The sequence below is a fragment of the Sprattus sprattus genome (assembly GCF_963457725.1).
Source record: "Sprattus sprattus genome assembly, chromosome: 5".
Taxonomy (NCBI): Eukaryota; Metazoa; Chordata; class Actinopteri; order Clupeiformes; family Clupeidae; genus Sprattus; species Sprattus sprattus.
In genome coordinates, this window is record NC_137924.1 from 11,359,854 (window position 1) to 11,383,570 (window position 23,717).

Below are 23,717 nucleotides of genomic sequence, written 5' to 3' on the forward strand. Positions count from 1 at the left end.
TTATAACTGGAAACTGTTTCTGGAAAGAGTGGTCCAGACAAACGTTCTGGGAAAAACAGCGTTAGGAAGACCCTGGACCACTCTTAGGTAAAAAAAAATATTGGCCGTTAATTCTGAATCCTTTGTGAATAAAAATCTATGAGAAACATCTATCTGACAGTTGTTTTATTTGGGAACTTTTTCTTTATTTTGACATAATATTTATTGTTGATGTTCTGATAATGCTCATCTGCGTTCCAGAATGAATCATGCCCATCATACACATCTCACGCATGCTCAAACCTACGTGAATGGCAATATCACAACATGGATTGAGCCTCTAAAGCTGAACTATAGGAAGGTTTCTCTTCGGGGAACTCTTAAGAGATGGTTTTAAAAACACGTGTAGAAAAGTAGACAACTTTAGTAAGGTATACCGTATATCGTAAAACGTTAAGAGACACCGTTATCGGGAAACCCACCCATTAGTACGAATAGGATTGATTGCTCCCCTGAACAGCCATTGTGCACAGCATAGCGCTGTCCAAGGTTCTGAACTTGGGGAGTTCGGATGTGGATGTGTGTGCACATAAGAAACGCTGCTGTGTTTCCTGCAGGATCGTCTGATGTCGCAACCAGGGATTCCTATTTCTCCAGTACACTCGTGTTCTTGTATGTTGGATGGTGATTTTTCTTTATCTAGATAGGAGCATGAGAGAATTTGAAAGGTACCATATTTTCAGCACAAGCTAAACTTATGGTTGTGCAACGGAATCGGGATGCTTTGGTATCATGTCGAACACATACCAGTCGGCTTAAAGTTGGCAGCTTGGAAAATCGTGTTTTTATCGGTCGTGGATGGATGTATGCTACGGAATCGAAAGGCGTTTGCCCATACACCTGCAGTATTTGGAAGTTGACTGAAATGCCACTCAACACGGCGAATGACTTGTGAACAGTCCAGACAAAAGAGGAAGTACAGTCACTGAAAGCTAATGTCTTGTCCTTTCTCAGCTATATGAAAGATCTGTGACGATTTATCTTTGTATGCTATCTAAAGGATCAAAATGACTCATGTAAATATGTACATGGGGGACATCTCGTATGTGCTGCCTTCTAAACATCGAGGGAGAAAAAGGCTTGCTGTTTAGTTTTTCTTTGCACAAAACTAGGAAAGGATCGTTTCTGAATCGAGTGAAAAAAGCCTTAATCGGGAAATGGTGGCATAAAGAGTTTTTAATCGTTATTGTGCGAGGTGGGTTTGCTTGAAATCGACTCAACAAAGTGGAACCAGATATTTCAACGCGGTAAGTCCGAAGTCACTTTAATCTCACATTTTCTTGTAATATAATAAGACACGTAGGGTATTCCACAGTTCAAATTAATTGCGATTGTTTATATACTCAAGTGGACAAACCCCTTGTAGTAGGAAGAAACGTTTAGTGTATCACCTTCATAGTGTCTGGGACAGAGGGTGACTGACATATGCACACTTATTATACGGCGTCAATGCTGCACAAACGCCTCTCAAATAGCTCCCTCGGATAGTGGGGTGAAGGAAATGTTGGGTTTTTTTTTTGCCAGTAAATCGTTCTGATGGTACATTTCTGAACCTTCCCGAGAGGCAATGCATTTGGATTAAAGCCCATTGCGCAGTTCTTAATGAGTCGGAAAAGATGTCATAAGCCGAAGGCTGTCCGTGTTTGTTGGGTTAGAAGCACAGAGAGCTGCGGATTTGTTCACGGAGCCCCTGGTCTACCGTTCGTTCTAAAAAAGAAAATGAAACACAAACTATGAAACGAGCTACCTGTTGGTCCCGTTATTCGTGTTGGTTGAACTTGTGCTCATCCACAAGAAGAACAAATACAGTCTTTTAGTAATCTTAATTAACCATAAAACCTTGCCCCATAAACGGATAGCCTATAATTGTCTTTACCTATTACTATAATTGGTGGGTTAGTCTCGAAGCGAAGGTAGACTGCTGCATAATCAAGAGGGCAATTCCACCTTTGCTTGAGGATATCAGGGAAATCTGACTGTGCAGTGCTTATTTTCGTCATGAAAAATAAAGGCAATACCTGAAGTTAGAGTCAGAGGCTTAAACCCCAATGTGTACATTTTCCTAGAGTAAGTGTAGCTGTAGCCTATATTGTTTCCATGCATTTTCACTAACCCTTAACTAAACTGACCGTATTAGGCGTACACTGTTTTATCTTTAGATAGTCCTTATATGGATGTCAGTCATCCCAGATCTCAAAGAGACTCGTCCACAAATGTTATTTTTAAGATATCGAACACCAATGGTTGCATTACTCTGGCCTGTTGATTGTACTATCACCCTTATTCGAAGGATTTCCGCTGCCCGCGCCCGAAGGGGCACAGTAAAAGTCCTTAACACTTATCTTTGAATGTGACAGGACTGCCGCGGCGAAGGATGGGCCCTCTTTTTCCCACGACTTGCGTCGTCCTCCTCGCCCTAAACGCCGCCGCCATCCCAGCCTCCATCAGTCCCGAGGACTACGCCGCGGACGAGGCCGAGCAAACGATCAACAACGAGATCTTTGATGACTACAGAGGGAAAGGCTGCGTGGATGACAGTGGCTTTGTGTACAAACTCGGGGAGCGTTTCTTCCCAGGACACTCGAACTGTCCGTGCATGTGTACAGAGGATGGGCCAGTTTGCGATCAACCCGAATGTCCCAAGATACACCCAAAGTGCACTAAGGTGATGCACAACGGATGTTGCCCCGAGTGCAAGGAGGTCAAAAACTTTTGTGAATACCGTGGGAAGACTTACAAAATCCTTGAGGAGTTTAAGGTAGGATTCGATCATTTTAGTACTATTCGGTGTTTCCTAAAGCTTTTTCCAGTCCTAATTGCAGGAAGTTCACGCAGTTGAACTTGAATTACTTCTACACATCACGTCAATGTATTCTATAGAACACTATGTTTATGATATGAAAAACCCTGCTGTCTAGTAGCAGAGTAGGCCTGTATAATGCTGACGGATATAAATGAATATAAAGCTTAAAGGTCTGTAGTGCCGCAGATGTACTCTATGAGATCATTTTCATCAGCTACAATCTCCTCCCACCTTTAAGACAACTGGCCTTGTCATCACCATTCATCCAAGCAATGTGTCTGGTTTAGAAGAAATCTGTAGATGTAAAATAAAAAAAAAATACTGGAACATACTTACATATACGGATGGCTCTCACTGTTGTTTCATACTACACATTTTCAGGTTTACGTTTGATCAATCTCTTGGGCACAAGCCTCACAGAACTAGTTGTGTTTTGCTTGTGTACAGTGCATAAGGCACCTACAGTCATGTTCTCAGCATGAGTAATGTTGTTTACATGGCACAGTTCGGTTGCCAACGGAGACTGATGGAGCAACCATCTGATCAACAACTCATGCAGTACCAGCCATGCACCTGCTTATCACATGAGACCATCACAACATTACCCAATGTGTTAAACTGCCAGTAGTATCACTGGTTAAGGTGTGAATTTGGAGTGGAGCGTGATAAATAATGAATCACCAATAATGTAACTCTTTTTTTATCAAAGATGGTTTAGTTACAAGATCTGTATGAACTTTTCTTGTGAAGATTGAACAGAACCAAGTGACTATTTCACAAAAACCTGATCAAATATGGAAGTGTTTTTATAGCCAGATGCTTCACAAATATGACCAGGTTGTGGCGATATGCAGCGTCTCAGTTTAGTTAGCTCAGTGGTTAAAGAACTGCATAGATGCAATACAATGCAAAGAAATGCATGTCAATGCATGTCAAATGCAGAATTAAACTAGAAAATGCATTTCCTGAAGGAAATACCAGTGCATGAAATGCAAAAGTTAAGAAAGGAAGAAGAAAAGAAAGAAGAGTGAAAGAAGGAAATAAGAAAGGAAAGAAGAGTGGAAGATGGAAAGAAGAAAAGAAAGAAGAGTGAAGAAAGGAGAGAAGGGTGGAAGAAGGAAAGAAGAAAGGAAAGAAGAAAAGAGAGAAGAGTGAAGAAAGGAAAGAAGAGAGGAAGAAGGAAAGCAGAAAAGAAAGAAGAGTGAAATAATTAAAGAAGAAAGGAAAGAAGAGTGGAAGAAGGAAAGAAGAAAAGAAAGAAGAGTGAAAGAAGGAAAGAAGAGTGAAAGAAGGAAAGAAGAGTGGAAGAAGGAAAGAAGAAAGGAAAGAAGAGTGAAGAAAGGAAAGAAAAGTGGAAGAAGGAAAGAAGAGTGGAAGAATGAAAGAGTGAACAAGAGTGGCTCTGGATAAAGAGATACAGAGAGAGTGAAAATATTGAAAAAAGGAGATAAAAATGGAGTGAAGAAGAGAGATTGAGTGTGAGAGAAAGTAGACTGAGAGGGATAGAGAGAAAGATGGAGAGATGGAGAGAAAAAAAGTAGAGAATGGAAGGTGTCTTAATGTTCCTAGTTACAGTTGAATTGAGAGGGACAGAGTGAAGAGGCTCCTTGGATTTGGTGCAGGTGTCAGTGAAGCACAGGTGCAAGCCAGTTTAAAGACCCTATTATTATGTCATAATGGCCCAATGTAAGTCAATGGGAGAAATTTATATTCGTTTTTCTTTAATATCTTAAAAAGTACAAGTTTAGAAAAGTGAAAAATACATAGCATAAGTGTCCTTTACAAGACCAACTTGACAAAGTTTGAACGAAGTTTCTAAGTTAAGCGGTTTGAGCTGAATTAATCGCAGAAGTCGGTACAAAGAATAATAAGAAGTATAAGAAGCCTAGGAATAACAATACAGGGCATTTCATGCACTGTAACAAGAGAACTGTCTGTTAAGATTTAGAAAAGGCATCAGAGTCAGCATATTTTTCATGCATTGCATGGTGTTAGGGTTTAGATGCCAAAGGCAAGGTTGTTGTATACAACACTTGTACATGAGACATTGATATCCTTTCATGCATTGAAACATATGCCTGTATGTTTCATATGTCTGTTTAAAAAATGTCTGTGATGTGACACAAAGTCTTTGCAGAAAGTTTGCAGAAATGCTGTGGTTTTGGCACAATTATTCAGAACCTTTTGGAATAAGGTTTTAGGATACAGGAACATATGAACAGATATCCCAGCCTACACATTTCATTCATTATGATATGAATGGGATATGAACAGGTTACTAGTTATTAATTGGAATGTCCTGTTTGTTCTAGGCTGAGCCACCTTAATATCCATATAATGCTGAATAGATATACAGTGCTGTACGTGATAGGACCAAGTATAATTGGTTAGGTAGGCCAACATGTAGTACTTTGCATAGAAAGTCCCATCACAATGTCCCTGACCAGTCAAGCGCACCATATAAGCAGCTGATGAAATGCACTAAATCCACCAGAGAAATAGACTGCTTTATAGCAGCCTTGCAACTGGTAGCTGTAGTAACTCAACTTATTTCACCCATAGCCAGCCTAATGGCAAATTAACAACTAAATAATATTAATTAACCATCTTAATTACATTATTTGCCAGCAGTTTATCACATAGTAACAGCATTCATTTTGTATTAGATTTGGTGACAAAGCCACCGCTGTAAGAATAAAATAAAAAACGAGAAAAGAGGCAAGAAATAAAATATCTCAAAGACCACGTGGAAGGGCCACATCCCCACTTTAGCCATAACATTTAGCTGTGCAATTTGAAAGGACAATTTATACAACTGTAAGGTTTCTCAAGATGTTAGAGTGAGAGAGAGTTATCGTTGGGCTCGTAAATTCCTCTCAGTTACTTTTAGGGATGTGGAGTTCTAGTGCTGCACTTTATCCACCATCAATCAACATCAAGCAGAATTTGATTAGAGTCAACCTAGAGGAGACATTCCACCTGACAAAGCAATCCATTTGATTTCTCTGTGCATCAGCTTGCATTTTCATTTCGGTTTAGATTTGGGTTATTCATATTGATTTCATGAGGAAGGCAAGCCAATCAATCATGCGCCAGAGAAAGAACAAAAAGACTACAGCTGTTTCAGAGGAGGCTGTCGGCTTCAGACAGATAACGTTGTATTGTGTGCGTACATCCTTGACATTTAATTGCATCTAGCCAACAAGAGGTGCCACAGATTACAGAAGAGGCCTGACAATGAGCATCAATCAGCAGAATGTCTGCAATCACCCTATGGGAATGACAGGCCATGTTTTTAATCAGTTCATCTGATTTTTGAAATGGGTTATAACTCTTTAACAGTGGCTATCAACAGACACTCATATTCAAGCAGTATATAGTGTTTGTTAGAGACCATGATTGGGTTTCAGTGCAACACCTGTCTTGGTCTTAGATGGCAGTGCATGTGCAGTACAGTGTAGTCAGTGGATACGTCCACTTACACTTACCCAGACACTAACACTAACACTTACAGTAACCCTTACAGTAACACTAACACTAACACTAACACTTACACTAACATTCACACTTACAGCAACACTAAAATTAACACTTACACTTACACTTACACTAAAACTAAAATGTGTACAGTTTTAGTTGCCCCAGACCAACCTTAAGGACGTATCTACTAGGATAATTAAGGATGTTCTGGGGAAAAAACCTGAAACATGAAGATATAGCTGAAGGTATAACTTATGAATGACATAGTGTTAAGAACGCTTTGGGAAACCCACCCCAGTTCAATGATTTCAGGATTTGACATTTCAGTCTTTGAGTTGAAATGTTTGACCTCATTGAATTTCTGGTCATTCGTGCATTTTTGAATTTAAGTATTATTAGATCAGCCTTAATGCTGGATGTGACATTTTATTTAAAGGTCTGTCTATTTGATGTTCGCATTCTAATTGAATGGCAGATGCCTGTCACCTCATAATGTGAAGATACCTCAGAAATTTGTACTGTCCTGAGGATATAAACAAAGACCTCTCATCATCCAAAAGTCAAATGTTATCCATCTAATTTCATATGCATATTATAAACGTGGAGCCTCTGTGAATCTTTTGAATAATAATATGTAGGTATGATAGTATCCATTGCTCATCGTTTTAATCCCATTTTGGTTATGGCATGCAGAATGAAGTGCATCAGGATTCAGGAAAGAAAGATGGATTATCTCAAGCTTGTGTGAGTGCTGCTCTGTTGTAGTTTTGGTGGTCCATGTTCATCCATGCATCTTCTGGATTATTCTGACATTATTATGGATTATTCTGGAATAACTGGATTATTCTTTTTCACCTTAATATATACAATCACACCAAGACAGAACCACAGCTCTTGCGTTCCTGCCAGTTGCCATGTGGTGTGCATCGTGGACTAAAGGTCTCTGAGGCTTATTTCGGCTATGCTGCCAAAGACTCCGTTATACTATTATGGGCTCTGTAATCATGTATGCTATTTATCCATCCGGGCGGTGCAGCCGACACCTCAGCAGGTAGCAATTCATTAGTCGTGAATGTTATGATTATTCTGATTGGACATAGGATGAAATCCAGAAATCCACAGAGCCAGTTCAGAATCGCTGAGTCGAAGTGGCAATGCTTATGGTTGGTTGTGCCTGGCTTAGTTAACCCCCATTTGACCATTTAAAAAATTTATGGTTAGAATTTATGATATATTAAATATCAATACAGCAAGCCTATGTAATATTCACTACGCAACAGACAGGCATTGCATTTTGAGAGTATGATTTTTCGTTACATCTTCGGTGAACTGAATGGATGAGAAGCGTGCAATTAAAAACCAACCAACCTCAAATCTAAAGTTAAAGAATGAAGTTATGCCAACTGAGTGCTAATGTACATCATTCAGTGAAATCCACGGTGGTGTTCACAGCAGTCATAATGGCTGACTCAGTGGTGTGCAGATGGGATTTTTGAACTGGGGGGGACACTAACATTTTAAACGTTATTTACTGATAATCGTCGCCTTACGTAGGGAGAGTGGTGGGGACGGATCAGGGTCACTATGAATCTGGGGGGGGACATGTCCCTCCCCTCCCCAGTGCTATCTGCGCCCTGGGCTGACCACATAAAGTCAGGTTAATCAGATGTTCAAGACCGAAAATTTCCACCAGAAGTGTAAACACCTTGTCAATCATTAGCAGTGGCAAAAGCTGGTAAAATACAAGCAAGGCGTAGCAATTGCATGTTGGTCAATATTACACAGGACCATGATGAGACAGCTATAAACAACCAAAGTTGGTTTCACACATTGAAGTGGACAGAAACGCTGTGAACTCAGTATGAGTGTGTGTGTGCCCTGAATCCTGTACAGAAAAATACCACATTCATTTTTTTCATATGACATGTTATTAATTTATTCCTGCTAAGTAAGTCATCACCACAGTGGCCTGCAAACAATCGGACCAGTAATCATTCCAGTAATAACTAGATGTCACAATGTGATGCTGTCAAAATTCATAATAAGAAAAATCCAATCAGGAAACTTGATTTGGAGACTTGTGTTGTTAATTACTAACAGAAACTCTCATGTGGCTTGATGGTTATATTCAATGGCTTATGATTATGCTGGAACTGGATTTCCTAATGAACACAATGCCCCGATGAATTAAAGACCAGAATATTTCTTTACACTGACAGTGTGTGTGTTGGATATGACAGGTGACAAACTGTGTGCACTTGGGCTTGAAGGAAGCTGTATGTACTGTATGTAGCCTTTGTAAGGTTGGTCAGCAGTGTTGACCATTGCCGTCATGATGATAGATCAATCATGCCTGCCACTCTCACATCCTACTGCAAACCTAAATGATGGCCCTGTAAGGACCGTTAGCTTGAAAGGGCAGTCACACAATTTCCAGCACAGCGAGATGCAATTAAAAATGGTGTTTATCCATTTTTGACCACTTTCCCCCTGCATTAATGAAAGACACATTTATTATTGAGGCATTAGTCATCAGTTGTGTGTAGTGAATGCTGGATTTGAGCTGTTTGATGTTTTTTTTTTTTTTTACCTTTTTGAGGCAGAAAGAGTGAGAAATGGTGACCAGCTGTGTACATGGAAATCAAAGGGCATCAAGGCTCTTGATAGCAAGTCCAATTAAGAGAAGCCGACAGGGTAACCTTTTGTGTGGGCTGTGCTGGCATTTCCTCAGCTGTCACTGTGGCAGTTCCTGCCGAGGTCTACGTTTCCTTGGCTCTGCAGGCAAGGGAGGAGCCCCACAGAGATCAGAATCTTCGCATCCTATGAGACGGTATACAGCTGCATTGCTTAGCTCACAAAGGCATCAGGGCATTTCATTATATTTGTAAATAACTAGACGTGTGTGTGGACCAAGTGTCTTTGAAATAATAAGTTAACAATGGCACAGATACAGCCAGCACCCCAAAGAGAGGGGTTGGTGGTTGGTTGGTTGGTTTGGTTGGTTTCCTTTTACTTATTTGGAATAAGTCTAACAACCACCTCATAAAGATGCCGTAGTAGTAGGTTTTGTTCAGTTCCCAGGACCTCTGCTTTGATGTCTGTGGTAATGAGTGAAGAAAAGTAAGCTCTCTGTTGTTAACCCCAAACTAGCCTCTCCACTCTAGACAAAACAATCAGTCTCAGGGGGACATTGTTGTGTTCTGACAGCTCTGAGAGCTTTGCCACTCACCCTTGGTAGGTGTTTCACCTACAGGGTTCCCCACCTGCTGAGGAAGGGACCGCTGCTGCCACCACGCCTCCAGCCTCTGGGCAGATGCAATCAAGGAGTCGGAGCTATAGGGTGAGTTCAGAACCCAGGTGGACAGGCTAAGGCTTAGGTGCAAGCTCCATGCAGTCCCATCCGCAGGAGCATCGCTAGTGGGGGGGAGGGGGGAGGGCAAGGCGGTAAAGCAGTAGAGGGATCTCAGAAATATGCACAATCTGTCAATTATTTAGGGGCTATAAGGATTATTCACAGGGAACATTATCTCACAGGAGCCAGAATTCCGTAGCATGTGCCTTCCTGTCTGACTCTTCTGTTATCACCAAAGTGTGAAAAGGACAGGCACGAGAAGACAGGAAGAGAGAATGCAGAAGATAGAATCTTCTAAGACAGATTTAGTAATGACTTGAATATTACAGTTGAACTGTATTGGCAGTTCTATAACTATATAACTATGTGAAGAACAGCTCTTTAGATATTACCAACTGTGGATGGTGGATCACATGCTGTTTGCCCAGCTGTTTGTTGTAACCAAGCCGTTTCCTGTCAACAGGACGCATGACAATAGATAATCTCAAATGAAGTGGAAATGAGTCATGCAATTCATGGCCTCATGAATATTCATGATGATTTATTTGTAGATTTTATTGATGTAGATTATTTAATGAACAAGGCAGGTCAGTTGTACCAGGAAATGTATACAGTCATTTGTTCGACAACGTTTTGTGAACCACAGAATCACTTCTCAGTCTTACCCAAGATATAAGACACTCCCCCCAAAAGACTTATGCTACTTGCAAAGTATTGATAGATGTAGTATTGAACAATTTAAATGATGAATGTAAACTATTTTTGTTTCATACAATTATGAGGTATTGTATCCCCAAAGCAGTTCTGTCCTAGGATAGAAAAAAGAGCAAAGGTGATTATGAATGAAAGACTATGTAGGTCGTAATTCTCCACTATACTCTCTCACACACTATCAAACTCTCTCACACACACTATCAAACCTTTCTCGCTCAGAGACAAACTAAGCTGATTTTCAGCTAGAATGGAAGAAAAACACATTAATATTCTCTCCGGCGTTTTTTTTCACAGTCCCTTCTTCCTGGATCCTGGCAGTTTGAAATAATTGAAAAGAAAAAAAATAGTCCTTGTGTGTTCTTCAAGTTCCCCGTAAACTCTTCTCCAAAGCCATGCAGTCTGATCTCATTCTATCTGTCTGCCTCTGCGTATCTGTAAGACATTGTGAGGCATTGTGAAATAAACATGCCTTCATTTCCCTTAACCTGAACAACACAGCTGACCTGCAAAACAAAAACAAACAAATAAACGGATGAAGCATTCTTTTTTCCACAAAAAATCTAATAGTTTAGAAAAAAAAAGTTCCCCAACGCTAGGTTAGGACATTCAACATCTGAACTGTCCCTACATACTCTGTGAGTAAGCCAATATGAAATAGAAAAATGTTAGGACATTCAACATCTGAACTGTCCCTGCATACTCTGTGAGTAAGCCAATATGAAATAGAAAAATGTTAGGACATTCAACATCTGAACTGTCCCTACATACTCTGTGAGTAAGCCAATATGAAATAGAAAAATGTTAGGACATTCAACATCTGAACTGTCCCTGCATACTCTGTGAGTAAGCCAATATGAAATAGAAAAATGTTAGGACATTCAACATCTGAACTGTCCCTACATACTCTGTGAGTAAGCCAATATGAAATAGAAAAATGTACTGACAGTATTTCCAGCCAATGAAATACTGCAAAGATCAAACTCTCTCACACACTATCAAACTCTCTCACACACTGCCAAACTGTGATGCTACCAAACTGTCTCACACAACACCAAACTGTCTCACACACCACCAAACTTTGAAATAGTTTGATAGTGTGTTAGAGAGAGACTCATAGTGAGTAAGAGAGAGAGTTTCATAGTGAGTGAGAGAGAGTATAGCTGAGAATAATGTCTTATATGGCCTCCCATAATTATGCTCTCCACATATGTATAGCTAGTTATCTGCCAATATCACACTTCAGATCTTTAAGCCATAAAAGACCTAGCACTGGCAACAATACTATCAGGAATAACAACCCGTGTTAATCAATAGAAATATCATTTTTATTGTTTCTCTCTCTCTATTTCTTGATTTCTGCCTGTACCTTGTAGATCATTCTGTAATTAGCAACTGTTATCCACCACCGACAGCTATGTGAGGAAATTGCTCTAAATGGCTTTTAAAATGAGTGGCTTAAATAGATTTTTTTCCAATCCAATTTATGGGAGGGAAAAGCACGATATTAATTTGAAAAACTGATTAAAAGCAAACAAGTAGGCCAAAGAGATCTTGTAAACTGGAGCTGTGATGTTGCTGCTCTGAGCAGGTTTTCTCAGTGTGCTCAGGTGAATTTGAACTAAATGGACAAATTGCTTTGTTGTTCTGATTCACACCCAGCTGCCCCGTCCTGCCCCCACCCCTGACTGGCCTGGTCTACCCTTGCACTTGCAATCCTCAGTGGGTCTTCGCCTCTAGTCTTTATTTTGCTGTGCCTGCCACAGAATGGAACAGACTCTCCCACCCACAATATTTGCAGAGTTCGAGTAGTTTCATTGAACACTGGCGTTTGTTGACAATAGTGGAGAGGCACTCAAATAAAAGAAAGTGGAATACAATTAATTCAATTGAATTGTACAGTTGAAGTATTATAATGTGGATGTGATTTTGACAGCATTATGCTGTGCATGCTTTTACCAACACATTTTGATTAGACAGACAGAGATCCTTTAGTTTTAATGCTGTTAAATTGTCATGCATTTATCTTGAGAATTTAAGAAAAATGTGAGGTTGATCAAAAGTGATGTTGCTGATATTTTTGTGAAGCTGATCATGTTGAGTAGTCTATATGGCGTAGTATCAGTTCTGAATGCAATAAATGGGAGTCAGTTGGCGTTATTGTCAAGCTAAATGTATTACAACAGCAACAGTAAGACAAGAGTGAGTTATTCAGATATGTATGCACTCTAAAGCAGCTTTCAGATGTCGGCCATATTGGGCTGGTATGTCAGACCTCCTTGTTGATGTATATGGCAGCTGCTTCTTCCACCACTGTGTGCATCCTTCCTGCCTCTGTGGAGCCAAAAGCATCATGCCAGGACCCAGAGTGCAGCCCTGGTACCCTGCCAGAGCAGCACCTGACTCCAGCCTGTCTAGGTGCTAAACCTTCTCCTGGGTACTGGATATTTACTCCAGGGGTTATAGGAGGTTTTTGAATAATTAAATCTACTGTTAGGTGTCATATAGAACCAATTTGACCCCTAATGTCTCATTTGAAAATAGTTTTTTGTTTACCGCCATTGCATACAGGAAAATTAAAACTTCTAGTTATCGTTACGTGTATCACTAATCTTATGCTTTGCTGCATTTGTGTGTTCTATATAAGATATGCATTATCATGCAGTGATTGCATATAATTGTCTTGCCATAGAATTTCAAGACATTCACTTTGAAAAAGCTTACCTATCGATTCACCTTACAGAGATAGCTGTGCTGAACAAAAAAGTACAGAATGGAAACATGACCTTGAATAACTATCAGGTTTGATCAGTTACCTCGGGCAAGCTTGTAGTGTCTGGAGAAAACTGCACTCTGTGTAGGAGGCCAAGTAGAAGACGCTCTTAAAAGCCATCACTCAATCAGGGGAGGTTTATATTTGCATGTTTAATGGTATTAGTCTTAAAGATGACCACAGAAACAGAACTGCATTATGAACCTGTCCTCAAAGAACCCAACAGACTAGAAACGGCTGTGTATTTAGCATTATTACAAGGCATCACTTCTCCAGACATTTGGCAATGGATCAACACTTGTCATCCGAAGTACTCAAGTAAGCAAGACACCATATTCATTTACATGTTGATAATATGTTTTGTATTTGACTGAGCATGGAATGAAGGGTGCATGAGCAGAGGATTCCATAACGGGCATGCAGGGTGTTCGTTAACCATGTTGTTTGGTTCAACTCAACTTTGGATGTAACTCGTAGAATGTTCTAGGTTATTAGAAGTTGTAGGTTATCTAGTGTGTTAAGTAAAATCAAAGTTTGTGATGCATTCTTAAGGTTGTCAAGGCTCAGAAACACTACCAAAAAATCTGAAGAAAAAAAAAACTCTCAGTATATCGTCTCAGTATACTCTCCGTATCTTCTGTTCTCTGTTTATTCCAAACTGGATACCGAGGGCCATTTTTGATGGATTTCATTCTTTTTCTCTCTGAAGCAGAGATTAGACATAGCTGGTATATCTAAGTGTACATGGTGCCCAGCTATTATTTAACAGAGACTAGAAAAGGCAGGACTATGGTATACTCTGTCTTTGACTTGCATACAAGCAAGCTCATTTCCACTAAGATGCTCTGGGCACATTCTTCATGTTTGCTTTCACTTCTGCATTCTATATCAGATTACATTATTTCTCAAGCTTCAGACCAAGTCTGTTCTATAATTTAGTGTATGGTCTAACTGATCTGAATTGCTTATTATAGCAAAAGATTCTATTTAAATCCGAAGCAAAATCCCACATTTACCCACGGCTGCATTTATCGCCCAGTTTTACCCAAAAAAATCTCTTGTTTTGCTTCGCCAACGAACCCAGTGCAATTAAAGATGATTTTCATGGGCAAGTTCACAATCCCCAACCCCACTGGGGCGAGATGCTCTTATCGACAGTGAACAGAGAGGATCATTAGTGTTCAGTGTGCCAATTACACTGTATTCAGAGTTTAAATGCCGTGGCCAATTCCTTGCCTGTCTGGAGCCTGCCCTATGCCCACCACCGCCCTGATGCCCAAAACCCGTGACCTTCATCCTCAGGAATCATGCTCCCCAGCGCCAGCGTGAGCCACCATGCATATGCATGAGTCAACAGCTCTTCAAATAAGTTGAGCTTAAGCCACCCAGATCCATAAAGGTTACAGGACTGTAGGACAGGGTGGCTTTTCAATGGCCAAATGCCACAGGACAAAGAAACTCATATTGGATTTGCATCATTCATCTTTGAACGGATCATCTGTGTGTTTTCACTCCTTAGTATGTAGGCCGGTTCATCATGTGTGCCATTTCAGCAGATACTATGAGCCCCAGTGGACTGTGTCTGCATGCGACTTTCCCTTCATCTCACGTTCACATTGGCTGGCTGAATGGAACAGCGCTCTCACTCTGCATTGTACTGATATCACATAAAGAATAATGTCCAAATGTCAGACCATACGATAAAGCCGCAGGACATCCAGGATGAGTTATGGTGGTTGCTTGACATCTCATGTAAAAATGTCTGCACGGACCTCTATGGCATGACTCTATATCGGACCTAACCATGCTCCAGCAGCCTGAGTGAGGTGGCTGAGGCAGCTTCGGTGTGAGGCATCACCATATATATGCTGCAAATGCCCCCATTGTTGTGCAAATACAGTAGGCAATTACACAGATAACAGGAATGTGATGTGTGTTATCATCTTAGAATATTATAGGGTGCACTATCCACACAAAGATTGCTTTGACTCAAAAATGATCTTCCTGAAGTGGTAAACATTTGTTTCTATAGACATAGGAAGGGCTCCAGTTACGTGTTGTTAGGCAGCCAATGACAGAATATATAATTTGTGTGGTTAGTTGAACATTTCTTCAGATGAAGTCCAACTGAGTCATTCGAAAATCTGTTCTCACTTGAATACAGATCAAAACTGGATTCATGTCCAAATATCAAGAGATGTCAATACGCCAAACTATCATAAAGACTACTCATGATGTACTGACTTGTGCTTGCCATTTTCCCTGTAATAAAAAAAAATGACTCAATACTAATCATCCACTGATGAGCAAGGTGAACAACATGAGCAGAGCACACACTTACTGCAAAGCTGTAGTGTTTCAGAGCTGTTCCCTGACTCTCCAGTAACATTCCTTCCTTCCCTCTCTTCTCTCTCCCCTTCTTTCCAGCCCTCGCCGTGTGAGTGGTGTCGCTGTGAACCAAATAATGAGGTGCACTGTGTGGTGGCTGATTGTGCCGTGCCTGAGTGTGTCAATCCTGTCTATGAGCCGGAGCAGTGCTGCCCTATCTGTAAAAACGGTAAGATGACTCACCGAGATGTACACATAATGGCGTTGTGTGAGAGTGTCTTCTGTTGAAGGTCAATTGGGTTTTTATGAATGGTAGTGCACTCGAGAAATGCCAAATGAAGAACCACCCCGCATAGGAAACTGAATGGAAGTATTACCTCTTTGTGCCTGTGCCACATAACATCACGTAGACCCAACTGAACATCTGCTGGTTTTTGACAGAGGCTGAATCATAAAGCACAACACTTGTGAATCACTGAAATTGTCTTACCTAGCTTTGATTAACAGTTCTATGCTCCCTGGTGGGTGCACTGTTAAGTCAACATTGGCCCATTGATTAAGATTGATTGATTAACATCCTGATTAGGATTAATTACCCCACAGGGAATCCTTTACCTCAACATGCCCTGAAGTCCTTGTCAGCAGTGCCCCATTCCAAAGTGAGAGGTATAGGATTACGATTGCTTCCGCTTATGCGTCACAGCGTCAGGGCATGGCGTATGACACAGTCAGCTGGATTTGGGGAGAGAATGTCCCCCTGCTTTCACTGCTAGACAAGGGCTCTGTAATTGAGCAAGACGTGAGCGGGGATAGTGACTGGAAGGCCGTAACAAAGCAATCATTGTGGGAGTGTGACTTTAACCAGGCATGCTTAAATCAATACATTTGGCATTGGGCAGACCTTGTTGTATGTGGGGTATAGTTTGAATAAGAGGCCTCTTTATGGGTGTTAGATATTAGATTGATAGATCTGTGATGGTGAAATTGGAGGACTCCAATGAACTGAAGTGTTACTTTCAGCTGGGGGCCCATCAGGGGTGATCATGGTTGATGATCATGTTATGATACACCCCCACAAGATTGACATATCTGTGTCATGTTTGTGATGTAACAAATGTCAAAGGCAGTCATTATCAAATTATACCATGTTGACCTAACCTTCACACATCACGTTATCTTGCTTATGGAAACCCTCATAATAGCACATGACAGCTCAAGCCACTGGCTTAGCCCACTGAAAGCAGATATACTGACATCAGCCAATTTTGCCTCTGGCATTTACCAACGTATTTAGAGTAAGTGACGTTACCCAATAAATGTTACAGTACTGGTTATATAAACATTATCACCCCCTTCTTTAGTATATTTTATGTATAATACGGTTGTGGCCACCTCATAAACTAAAGTGCTACTCATATGTTGGCTGGTTGTTGTAGTAGCTGCCATAATATACAACCTGCCTCATAAATTGGGCCTTGAAAGTGACATGACTTAATTGTTTTTGTTATGATCCTGGAAAGTGTTATACATAAAGTCAATACAAAACTCTGCTAGATGTACTTAGGGTACCAGTCATTTGAAATCTTGTCAGACTGTTTCATTATCAGATTCGCAAGACAGATTCGCTTGCAAATACAAGGTTTAACAAGCAGAACAAAATCCTTTGTCTACTAAAGTGAAGACAAAAGCCCAACAACTATTAAAGCAACGGTAAGCAGGAATGTAACACTTTTGAAGTATGTTATGATAGGCTACAAGTTCTGGTATCATCATGGTATCAATTGATGTTGATGGTATTACGGTATATGTGGTCATGTGAAGGACAGATAAACACACCTGTCTCTTCCACGAGTTGTCAGGTTACAAGTATGTAGCTCGGTGGGCCGTACAGCAGCACAATGGCAGTTAATATGCTAGCAAGTTTTTAACCAGTGCCAAACTTGTGTTGGTGCTTTGCAAGGTTTATTTGACGTTTATTTGAGGTGCCGTATTCCCTCAAATTGTGGCCGAGACCTTTATTTACCACAGCTGAGGAAGGTAATAGGCTTGTATTAGAGGCAGGCCTCTGCCTTATGCTGTAAATACAAAATCAACACTTCCTGAAACCATGCACTCTCTTTTTTGCTTGCACCACCGCTAGTTAAGTTAGAGCGTGGTAAGTAGGGGGTATTTGGGTGTCGACCTTTATTTGTTTGGGTCAATCTTGCCCTCCAGCCATTATCTGAGTCCGGGCTTTTAATTTAATACTGTTTTTTATTGGAGGAAATACGGTAATTAGCTTGCCAGTTTCAGATGAAAACTCCTTAAAGCTGCTTTAAGCACCAAATACTTGTACAAGTGAAAACAAATATAATGAGTTATTACAACATTAAACATTCATGAACTAAAAAAGTCCTCATCTAAACTTATGTCATCCATTGCTGGAGTAAAGCCAAAACATATTTAAAAAGGTCTCACCACTGTTCTTTAATGAATGCTTATATGGTGGCCTTACGATGACTGCATGACAGCCTTGTGTGGGCAGCGCTGTTCCAAGCGCTCTAAAAGTGAAAATAAAAAAAAATGCAGAGTTCGCTCTGTGGAGTTTTGGCCTCTGGCTACAAACACAGAGTATTAATTATTCACCCGAAGAGAACATTTGAGAGCAACAAAAACAAATGTTCCTGCCTCACTGTGTCCTACTGAATTTGCTTGATATTCTATAAAAAAAAATGTCTGGATCCTGAAACAAATTTCACACAAAACATTTCATGAACACACTCCTGATTTTAAAGACATTCTCATATGACAACATGTCCTTGTGAGACACACACAGCAGAGGCAAATAAATAAATAAGTAAATACATTTATCTCAGTCACTTATTGTGGACTTCTGAATTTGTAAAAACCTTTCCCTTGATTGCCCTTGAGTCTTCTCCTGACCTACATTCTGTTATCCCCCATTAGAGGCCATAAAGGAGCTGTGAGGTGTAGCATGCAGAGCCCTGCAGGCCCTTATTCCCAACACACACACACACACACACACACACACACACACACACACACACACACACACACACACACACACACACACACACACACACACACACACACACAACCCACACACACAGGCACGCACGCACACACACACACCACACACACACACACACACACACACACACACACACACACACACACACACACATACACACACACACACCCAAACACACACACAAACACACACACCACACACACACACACACACGCCACACACACACACACACACACACACACACACACACCACTTACCCCTTGTGCTTGCCTACAGCTGGAGAGCACACTAATCCAGGCAGACAGGGCAGACTCACACCCTCGCGGTGGTGGCATTTTGGAGGGCCTGTTGACGTGCCCAACCCCCGGAGACCTGGTTGGGTCTGGCAGAAAGACCACTTGGTGCAAGGAGATTTTGGTGCAAGTGAAGGAGCTTTAAAAGCTTTTTTGTTTCCACGGCACACTGATAGCACATTGTGCCCAGCAGACTTGTTCAAGAGAATTCCATTATCGTTCCTGCAAGGCTTATTCAGGATAATTTCATCCGTGCTGGGTTAAAGACATATCCACCGGTAATGAGACTGTTTATGACCCAATTACCCCACCTACCAGACGGAAACTAACTGCTCTGTTGTCTAAATAAAGGAGGGTTTTGAGGACCCCGTGTGACCTGCACCATTGTCTGTTTTTTTTTTCTGTAAAGTTAGAGGTACTTGAGCTTGTGCAACCTTGGTAGCAGCTAAGTCGCTCAGAAATCAAAATCTGTTCCATCTTTCTCTTTTTAGAAATAGAGACTTGACAGTAGGCTATATGTCAAGTCAAAGTCAGTCATCACTGACACGCAAGCTGTCATGTTTTCCTCAAAGCATTGCAAGGGCAAATATCTCGGCTAAACTTCTGTCTAGCTCTGTTTACAAATGTCTGCCTTCTTGACAGACTCATCATTCAGGTCCCTTCAGATTGAACCATTTCAAAGGAATAAAGTCAAAAGTCAATAAGAGATAAAACATTTTTTTTTTTACAAAAATGTTTCAATCATTCTTTCTAAAAAATAATGAGCTAATTAAGGTGTCAGGTGGATTACTTAAAGGTGTCCAGTGTCCTAAAGTTGTTAGGAAAACAGTTTGCCCACGGCAAAGGGATAATGTTTCCTTGCTTTCATGTCAATCATGCAGCTACTGGCTTCCTTGTTAGTCTCCAAAAAGCCATGCCACCTGCCCCAAGCATCTATCCCTTGAATGTAAGCTTTGGCATCTCCTTGCAGTGTCCACAATGGTCACTGATTTAAGGCTCTCTCCAGCATGTCTTGTGCATATGGGATGCTGTCTGTCAGTAGTAATCATACAGCTTCAGGCTATAGACCACACCTAATGTTGTTATTTGTTATTTGGAGTCAACTGCATGTTCAATAGACATTTGGGGGGCTAATTATGTTTCAGTTTCAGCTCAATTCCCTCTTCGGGTGTGAGATTCAAAAACAACTATGAAAGCCCTCAGGATAACCAACATGTTGATATCTCCTTTTACAGGAGTTACTGTGTAAAATGGGAATATGTGAAAGCATTATGAATTGTATTGTCTGTGGAAATGCTATTTGTTCAATGTCATGGTATTATTACACCAAGTGAGCTCTCTCTTTTCCCCCAAACGAGTGAGTCAGAAATTGTACGTGTGGAACCTGTAAATATATGTATTTAATGGGCCAATAGAAGAGGCAGCTGCTTTTTAATGTCTGAATTCAGAACCCGGGACATCATGCCAGTGGGCAGATAGTTTAGTCTCTCCCCACACTGTGTCGAATGAAGCTGACTATCAAATGCTCTCAACATGATCTGGTGTCTTCACAAGCAGATTCACAGACTGTAAACTACAGAATGTTGAGCAATGGGCATTATCAACACGCAATGCAATGCAAAAGATACACAGATCAGTTAAAAGACCAGTACAGAACGTACTACAGCTTTCTTTGTTTTAACTGTAGGGAAGACATAATAGTGTCTGACTTGTTAGTCTTGTGACGGCTCATGCGGATTCACCTAAATGTTGTCCTGATTAGTCGACATCTATATCTGATTACATGTCTGGCGAATTAAAATGTCCACATCTGTTTCTTTTTAAAAAGTGAACCATAAATGGAAACAGTTGTGCATGATATGAAAGCCCATAATCATCTTTGTACGACATAAAAGAGAATCACACAGCATTGTAAACCATGTCTGGCAACAGTGAACCTGTTCCAAGGATCTGCTGAACATAAAACTCTACTCCTATCATCAACAACCCCTTTAAATGTTTAATGTAGCTCTGTTGGATACATGTGTAAACTATCTTCAGTTTGTTGTGAGACGCATACAGTCACACTACTGAGTGACAATATAACCTGGTGCAGAGAGTGGATGACACTGTTTGCAGGCTCTGTATCAGAGACCTTATAAATCATGCAAACACTGTACAGCATTTAAACAGCTTTCGCTTGAGCATCACAAATGGCTCGTTTAATTCACCATGAAGCATTATTAAAAGAGGAAGCATTCCACCGACACGTGTGAACACCAGCGTCCGAATGCAGTACACATCAGGGGTTCCAAGACCTCAGGATGGAAGACGAAGTGCTTGAATCATACAAACGAACCAATCACCAGATTCATCCGGGTAATTGGAAGCAATTTTGGAAGTAAATTACCGTTACCTGACTCCCTAGGGTCTCAGAAGAATGGCTAGATAAGAATGAGGCACTGTGGGACGAGACACGGAAGCAAAGGGTGGCATGTTGGCACCAGCAATTCTGATACACAAAGCTCACAATGGCCTCCTGGAAAACAGGACAGAGAGAAAGACGCAAGAAAATACATTTCAGATTTCTGTAGTTGTTGATGATGTTCATATCAGGGGAGCAATATCTCATTTCATCTCAAATCCTTTGTGTCCTTTCTAAGAAGTTTCTTCTTGGCATCATTCATTATTTGTATTCAAGACTAGCTAGTTAATAATGCAGATAGCATTGTCTCAAAGCAAGAACAACTAAACCCATGGAGTGGATTACTTAAGTAGAAGCACAATGCTCTTTGATAATCATACACTTTCATCAGGCTTTCACAATATAACAATAATAACAATGCAATTTTGAATGAATACAATGAATGATTGAATGAATGAATGAATGAACGAATGCATGCATGTACATAGCTGTCTTCTGGCTGCACTCATTAATACAAAATAAAATTGAATTGAATTGAATTGAACTCATTTGTGAAATGCTTATCTTTCTGGAGATTACATATGGATTGATGTAATGTTTTCAGATCCAGTTCATACTCTTTGTAGGGGTGCATGTCATGGGATGGATATGTTGTGATATCAAGATTCCCAGCAACGCAACACCCTCTCAGTCCTCACACTCCAGCTGTATTGATTTCATGACAAAACAACCAAAGAGAATTATTTGGAAACAATATTGAGAAGATCATCAAGAGAGTAAAGCAGTCTATTTTGATGCATAAACACAATTTAACTGTTTGGCTTTGAAAGTTGCCGAGATGACGGTTTAGGGGAGAGGGGTTTTAGTTTAATGGAGGTGCCCATGCAGACTAGTGTGAATAACACCAGCTCCCTCCTGCCTCGGCAAGCCGATTCAGAGCTCGGGCCCAGTGCACTTGCCAGCGCGGCTACTTGCCAGCGTCCTCGGCTTGCAGCGCATTAGAATGCAAAGTGTTCTGTGTCAGGGGAGAGAGGGAAGGGAGGGAAGGAGAAAGAGCTTTAGTGTTGCAAAAACAAGCCCATCGGTGCATGCCCATGAAAAGATCCCGCTCCTCTGCTCCCACTCCCCCGGGTCCCTCTTCCTGTCGCTCCCATGCCATCTCCTCCAAGAGGAGCCTCCCGAGAGCACCTTTGTCTTTTTTTTTGTTGGTCTTTCTTTTCTTCTCTCTCTTTCTCCCTTCCTCTGTCAGTTTTCCGTTCTCCGTTTCTCAGTCTCCTTCTTCCTTTTTTCTCCCCTGTGTGACAGGTCCAAATTGCTTTGCTGGAACAACGATCATCCCGGCCGGCATTGAAGTGAAGGTGGACGACTGCACCATCTGCCGCTGCCACAGCGGGGACTGGTGGAAGCCTGCGCAGTGCCTGCGCCGGGAGTGCCTCAACGGCCAGTAACAGACAATAGCCCAGGACCACAGGGGAGAGGACGGAGGGAGAGAAGGAGGGAGGAAGGGAGAGAGGGAGGAAGGGAGGGAAGGAGGGAATGGATCGTGAGGCAGCTCCATCACAACACGGGAAACTCTCCTTGCAAAGACTTGATTGACTGACTGACTGGCAGGTGCACAAATTCTTGTCTACACACAGATTGCTGAATGAGCTGAAAGAGACGCGCACACACATGCACACAAACAACACTACCCATCATTTGAAAGCGTGGATGAATCCAAGTGGTGTGCTTCACTAAAGACTTAATTTTTTGCTGTTATACTTACTGGCATATTTTTATGACTTGCTTATGCTGCTTAATACACACAATGTTTGTATATTTCACTCAAACATCTGTCTCCTTATCACAGCTGCCGTATTGATGCTCATTCGTTCTCTGTAGTTCATTTGCTTGTTCTCAGTGTCAAAACTGTGCTGAAAGGTGAGGTGAAAGTACTACATCTCCCAGAGTTCAAATCTGACTGTTGTTCAACAAGATTGAGCTACACTGTTTGGGTAGGGAAAACATGTGAGGTGTCCTGGTTTCTTAGTTGCACATTCCCATCGTTAGGAAGCACACATTTCACTCTAGACTGTGTCACTGTACCCACTCGTGCCCCTTGATTTGGAGGAGGCTCTGAATATGTAGCACTTATTGAAAATAGTAGTCATGTGTCAACATTTTCATTATCGATACACTTTTTTTTTTGAGAGTCAAATTAATGTCTATGCCCATATGAACTTCATGGTTGATTTAAGATGTTGGTTCTCCTGTGGGAGGTTGGAGGAGAGTGCTTGTTAAGAACAAATCAGAGAACAAAGGCGGTCTGAAGCACTTAATGCAGGGGATGAGGGGATTAGGTGAGGCAGGGCGGGTAGGGAGGGGAGCATTGAGGGGTGATAGTGTAAATAAGACAGTTAAAGGAAGAGCTTACAGCTATTGTAAACCTCAGCAGTTTTTGCTAATTTCTATCAGACCGAGCCAATTGTAGGAGTCCACCCCTCTTTACAATTTGGCGTGCCAT

The 23,717-nt window shown here is 41.1% G+C and overlaps 1 protein-coding gene across 1 annotated transcript; it reads left to right on the forward strand.

Moving 5' to 3' along the window:
- Nucleotides 1-2,413: 2,413 nt before the first annotated feature.
- On the forward strand, nt 2,414-22,662 carry vwc2l (von Willebrand factor C domain containing 2 like; the record flags this gene model as incomplete). Its single annotated transcript, XM_080838507.1, has 4 exons — nt 2,414-2,797; nt 9,576-9,662; nt 15,586-15,715; nt 22,520-22,662. 4 exons carry the CDS (start codon nt 2,414-2,416, stop codon nt 22,660-22,662), a joined length of 744 nt encoding a protein of 247 aa, XP_080694633.1.
- Nucleotides 22,663-23,717: the final 1,055 nt, after the last annotated feature.